General features: G+C 51.3%; 1 protein-coding gene across 1 annotated transcript; it reads right to left on the reverse strand.

Moving 5' to 3' along the window:
• Positions 1–367: 367 nt before the first annotated feature.
• SLC35C2 (solute carrier family 35 member C2) lies at positions 368–5,720 on the reverse strand. The gene is made up of 9 exons (XM_058036477.1): positions 5,604–5,720; positions 5,377–5,527; positions 3,705–3,768; positions 3,414–3,486; positions 3,091–3,259; positions 2,721–2,804; positions 2,219–2,394; positions 1,403–1,532; positions 368–1,259 (listed from the first exon to the last, which is right to left on the reverse strand). Exons 1-9 carry the CDS (start codon positions 5,718–5,720, stop codon positions 1,138–1,140), a joined length of 1,086 nt encoding a protein of 361 aa, XP_057892460.1. The 3' UTR covers positions 368–1,137.
• Positions 5,721–6,039: the final 319 nt, after the last annotated feature.

A 6,039-nucleotide genomic window follows, 5' to 3' on the forward strand; every position in this document is an offset into this window, starting at 1 on the left:
TGAGGCTTAGCAGCAAGGAAAATGACATCTTAAATGCTGCTATTCCCCCTTCCTGGACTGCAGCACTCCCTGATCCAATCAAATGGGGCAAAGAGAGAAGAGTCTTACAAAAAGCCACACTGCTAAAAGTTCTCTTAGGATATGGTGCATCAAGGCAGAACAGTAAGTTCTCTTGGCTGGCATAAATATGAGAGGCTGTAGAACATCTCCCTAATTCTAGAGATCAGTGATAGCTGGGCAAGTGTTTTGTGTGCCAGGCCTTATGGACATGCAGTAGCAAGGTCAGTGGAGGACTAAAAGCAAAGGAGCTGAGAAGACAAATGACCTCTGCTTGATGAAGCATAGGTACAGAATGTACAGACAAAAGCAAATGAGAAAAAGAGTTTATTTAAAAAACAAAAAATCCCCCTCTCAAAACCCCACATACTTTCTGATAAGCTTATTGCTCAAGTTAGATCTCATGTGACACTGCTCATTCTCCTCTTGGCCTGTAGCACCAGAAGTACTCCTGCATCCCTGTCTTCACTCCAACCTACATCATCTGGAAATGTACATAATTTTCAACTGGTCCCAAATACCAGCATTCAATTCTCTCCTTATTGTGCACACAGAACATGGAGGTCCGCAGGCACAAAAGGTCCTTGCTGGGACAACTCTAGGGATTTATTCAGTGATCCCACCAGGATGGGAATTCCTAATTTGCAGAAACATTAAAAAAGAAAATGGAAGGTGTAGCTACCTTCTCCTTTGAAGTCAAAACCTAAACAGCAGTAAAATCATCCCTGAATCACTCAGCCTGCAGTCCAGACATGTCCCTGTTCATTTTACAGCTCATGGTCTGCATTGTCAGTAAACAGCTTTCAGGATCTCCTAATGGACTTTTCATAGCTTTTCCCTGTCTCCCCTCACCATTCTACACCCACTGAACCAGGGCTTGTCTTCCAAGTTCCTGTGAAAGGGATGTTGCCTTTTCTTGTGCAGCATCTACAGATCCACACTGCAGCAGAACAGCAGAATTCTCTCCGCGGGCCCTGGCTCTGCTTTGGGTGGTCACCGAGACTTTTGGACCTTCCTCCTGGATAGCTGTCAGGCAGGTTAGGTAAGAACAGAGCAGGTGGCTTTGTGCTTCATGTTCAGTCAGTGCTGCTGTGGGGTTTCAACAACCTCCTCCTCTTCCTCAGCCTGCTCGGGGTGGCGCAGCAGCAGCTGCAGGTCAGGGTCAGAGCTGCCCTCTTTGTGTGGCTCCAGTGCTTTGTCACCTGCATGCACACAGCCCATTCAGGGACAAACCTGCTGGATTCCCACCAAACCTAGTGCTGTCAACCAGCTGGAACCAGACACAGCTCCTAGTGAAGCAATGAGAAAGCCTACAGAGAAAGAGAAAGGGACTTAAAACAATCACCTTTGGAATTCATGGCTTTGAGAACAACGTGGAGGGAGATTCCCAACAGGCAGACAGCAAAGCCCAGCCAGTTCAAGAGACTGAGGCGGTCTCCCAGTAAATGTGTGGCCAGGAATAAAATGCAGATTTCCTGTGGAAATAAAAAAACATGACAAGTGGCAGGGCAGGACCTGAGGAGATATGCATGGTACATTTTTCAGCTGAAGCCTAGATCAAGATGTCAGGCTGCTAAATTTCTATCAGCACATTCTTTCATGCACGCAGAGTTCTAAAAACAGTTTCTAGAAACAAACAACCTGTCAAACCAGGATGTGGGATTTTAAGTCATCTGACTGCATAGCTCAGTTACAGAGGAATCCTTCAACTTCTGGATCAAAGAGATTTCATATATCACAGTTCAGCTCAAAAGTATGTGTGCTGCACTCCTCTGGGGAGGATGTGCCAAACTAGGCTACAGAGACAGCTCAAAGCAGTGGTTTGGTCATATGCAGTTCTGATGCAAGAGCTTGCCCTCCTCTCTTCCACACCATCTGCTGTTCATGAGGGCAATGTGTTTTAGTCTATCCCACATTCCAACAAACTTTGATCATTCATGGTATTTTTTATAGAACAGCCACTAGTCTCTGGCCCTTTGCTGTCAGGGACCAAGAGACTTCACTGCAGAGACTGCAAGGCAAAGCATCCAGCTCCTGTGCAAGGAGAACAAAAAGAACAAGCAAAAGTTTCTAAGGATCTAAGCAAGCTCCCAGCACATAAAGCCCAATAGGGATGACTCAGTACTTGCCTTCTAGTATTAGCACAGGAACCATGCCTTACCTTAAAAATGCCAGCAATGGAAAGGGTGAGGCTAGATGTTCTGGAAACCAAGAGGAACTCAGAAAAGCCTAGACCAAAGGCAAGAATTCCACCCAAGAACAGCTTCCCTACCAGAGAGAACAGCATTCCTGCTTCATGGAAACGGGAGAGCTTCTCTGATATGGACAAAGGAAGGCCTAGGAAGAAGACAATGAGTAGCAGAATACCATTCCCAGCTCCCAGGATTCCCCTTAGTAAGACTGAATGGGTGGGCTGCTCACATTCCAGCATGAGGAGGATGTGGAGCCAGTTCTTCACAGCCCTTACTTCCACAAGTGTGGCAGGTTACTACTTCTATGCACTCTTAAATGTTCTGCCAGCACAAGATAAATCCTGGTCTCTAATTACTTTGCAGAGTTGATAGCTGTTTGCTTATCTAAGTAAATTATCTCCAACAAACTGCTAAGCAATCTCCCAACCACTCTATAAAGCTCTCCCTGCTTTCTCTAATGAACTCACGCACCCTCAAACACCGCAAAGAGTGGGAGGAGCCCCAGGAACATGAGCGGCTGCAGGTGAAACATGATATCAATGGGATTCTGGAGCCCTGAAAGAGGAGAATCAATAACAGAGCAGGCAGCAACAAGCCAGGGAATAACACAGGTCCCAGAGCCTTCATTAGCACCATTCCTAGACAAACACCTTATTTGTGATGCCCACACCTGTGCTGCTGCAGACACCCAGCCACCTTCATTACCCACCACCAGATATACCATGCCCAAGGTTTCAAACATCTTCCAAGAGATGTTTTGTTTCTGCAGCAAGGGCAATCACCTCTGCTTATTCCCCTCCCTGCCACCAGCACCACCACCCCCTCCTGGCACCCCACATACCCAGTTCAGCCTTCTGCATCAGGATCTGTGTGAGAGTCCAGCGAATGCCCCCCAGGAAGGAGGCACAGAGCACCAGCACAAAGCCCTGAGCGTTGAACTGTGTGGACTTGTAGGTGAACATGAAGAGTCCCCCAGCAATGAGCAGAACCACCAGCAGCAACGTCACCCTCTGCAGGAGAGCAAACACAACAGGGACAGGCACCTCCTTCCTTCCAGATTCACCCACATAACTGCAGCATTCCTCTACTCACATGTTTTTGTACATGCACTGCCTGTTTCCCTGGCTCTGACCTCCTCCCTAAAGCTTTGTGTGGGACTCTTACCATCTCCTCCAGCTTGAAGAGCAGTGAAAAAAGCAGGATGAAGAGAATGGCAGAGGATTTGGTCATCGTGTAGCTGTAAGGACCAAAATACACTGTCAGACTCCTTCAATGTAGCTCTTCCCATCACAGTACTATTAGGAACCATCACCCATTTCTACACTACTACCAGCAAGCTACCACAGACCCTGCATGCTGACCCCTCTAATCAAACACCTCTCCAAGGAACAGACCCTGGCAAAGCACTCTCCAAACCCCACCAGAGGCTCCCAGGGAACGTGTGTTTGTACTCACAGGGAGACAGTGACATACAGGAAGCTCCAGTTACTCAGCCCAATATCCAAGGAAGTTGACAGAGCTAAAGAATTAATGAAAAAGTCCTGAAATTAACCAAACTCTGTGACATGAAACAAACCCACCACCAAACCCTGCTTCATGGCCACAGATAGCAGAGCAGACCCAGGGGAAAAAATAAACTTTCCTCAAGTTAGTTCTTCAGAACCACCATAACTCAGATATTCTCAGCTCTTCATGTTTCTGTCCTGTTCCCTGTGACTCAAGTTGGGCTCAGCATTGCACTTGCTCAACATGCATTACAAAAAAGCCAGAAATAACTCTTGCCCTCCCTGTGACTGAAAGTGATTGCAGATTTGCATAAAGTCTTTCTTGACTGTATCAGAACATGATAACTTGTAAGTCTGATGGCTACTGCAGGAAGCCTGAAAAAGCAAGAATTATCTGCACACAGCCTTAACCCTGGTGCAGCTTTTGGTACAGTCTATTCTCCCTTCTATCTAAGTTTCCTACCACAGGAAACAGTGTTACTGATCCAAGGGCAGGCCATGCTGAAAGGTCAAATTGCTGCAGATGCGGAGAAAGCTTTTTTCAAGAAACCATGGGGCTATTTATGTAAGGTACTGCAAACCTTGCCAGAGATCACAGACCAGATGCTGTTCTGTGGGAGCCAATACAACACCCAGCCAAATAACTGCAGTAGTTACAGTTCTGTGCTCCAAGTAGGAGCTTCACTTCTTGGTCTCAGATAGTTCTGTGTGCCATGAATGATGAATTCTCTACCAAGCTCCACCCTGAGAAAGATGCAACACATGGCTTGATACCAGCGTTAAAGAGAAAATGTTACTTGCAGACACAACTCATCAAGGCACTGCAGAAGGTTCTCTGTGCCAGTGACTCCTTCAGAAAGATTTATTCTGTGTGGCCTCTCCCTATCCTTACACATCTCTGTAATGAGCAACTAAGGTGGTGTGTCTCAGGCTGAACCTTTAGGTAGCATCTACACCTGGTAGGGAAACACAGGGGCTGAAGCTGTGGGCTGGACCCCACAGCTCACCCTGTGCCAGGGGATTGGCCCTGACCACACCACCGGGCAAAGGGCAAAGGGCTCTGGAAGCAGCCAGAGTGCCACAGGCAGCCCTGAGCATTCTCAGAGTCACAGAATATGCTGAGCTCGGAGGGACCCACCAGGATCATTGAGTCCAACTCCTGGCCCTGCACAGACAGCCCAAGAATCCCACCCTGTGCCTGAGAGTGTTGTCCAAATACTTCTTGGACTCATTCAGTCTTGGTGCCATGACCACCCCCGTGGGGAGCCTGTTCTAGTGCTCAACCACCCTCTGGGTGAAAACCTTTCCCGAATATCCAGCCTAAACCTCCCCTGATTCACCTTCATATGTCTTCTTGGATCCTGTCACTGGTTACGAGAGTGAAGAGATCAGTGCCTGCCCCTCTGCTTCCTCTCGTGAGGATGCTGAAGACCACAATAAGCTCTCCCCTAAGCCTCCACTTCTCCATACTGAACACACCAAGTGACCTCAGCCGCTCCTCACAGGGCTTCCCCTCCACTCCATCACCATCCTCGTGGCTCTCCTGGATCTTTCACACATTGCCGTGCCCCAAAGCTGTGTCCCGCTCCCGCTCCGCCGCCCTCTCCCGTGCCCGGCCGTACCTGCGGGGGCGGCCCGGCGGAGGCAGTCGGCCCAGGACAGCGCTGCCCGCGGCCGCCCGGAGCGGCAGCGCTCCAGGGCGCGGGCGAGCGCCGCCAGAGCGAAGATGAGCAGCAGGTGCAGCAGCGTGACCAGCAGCGGGAACGGGAAGCTCTGCGGGACCGACAGCCGCTGTCACCGCCGCCGCCCTCCCGCCGCCGCCGCCCCGCACCGCCCCGCCACCCCGCACCTTCATCAGCCACTTGTTGTAGAAGGTGATGCCGATGGAGAAGCCGTAGTAGAGCAGCACCAGCGGCGCCGCCAGCGCCGCCCGCCCCAGGGCCGCGCCGCCCGCCCCCGCCGCCATGCGCCCGGCAGCGCCAGGAGCAGGAGGGAGCGGGGATGGGCACGGGGCTGCGGGGACGGGGCCGCGGCAGGGCAGGGCAGGGCAGGGCAGGGCAGGGCAGGGCAGGGCAGGGGCCGCGATGCTGAGCGGGCCGGGGCGGCGGGGGGAGAAGCGGGCCCGGCGGTGACGTTGCCGGCGGGGCGGGGGAACGAGCGGCGGTGGCGGAGCGGGGCGGGCGCGCAGCGGTGACGCTCCGCGCAGGGCGGAAAGAGGCGGAGGCGGCGGCGGCCAGGAGCGCTACTGGTTATTATTGGAACCGATACAAAAGGCGGGCGGCGCC

Source organism: Melospiza georgiana, chromosome 17 (assembly GCF_028018845.1).
Source record: "Melospiza georgiana isolate bMelGeo1 chromosome 17, bMelGeo1.pri, whole genome shotgun sequence".
Lineage (NCBI taxonomy): Eukaryota > Metazoa > Chordata > Aves > Passeriformes > Passerellidae > Melospiza > Melospiza georgiana.

Coding starts and splice junctions, on each gene's coding strand:
- SLC35C2 (XM_058036477.1), bottom strand. CDS start 5,720: ATGGCGGCGGGGGCGGGCGGCGCGGCCCTGGGGCGGGCGGCGCTGGCG. Junction 5,528..5,603: donor ACAACAAGTGGCTGATGAAG/GTGCGGGGTGGC, acceptor TCGGTCCCGCAG/AGCTTCCCGTTCCCGCTGCT. Junction 2,805..3,090: donor GATGCAGAAGGCTGAACTGG/GTATGTGGGGTG, acceptor CTCCTCTTTCAG/GGCTCCAGAATCCCATTGAT.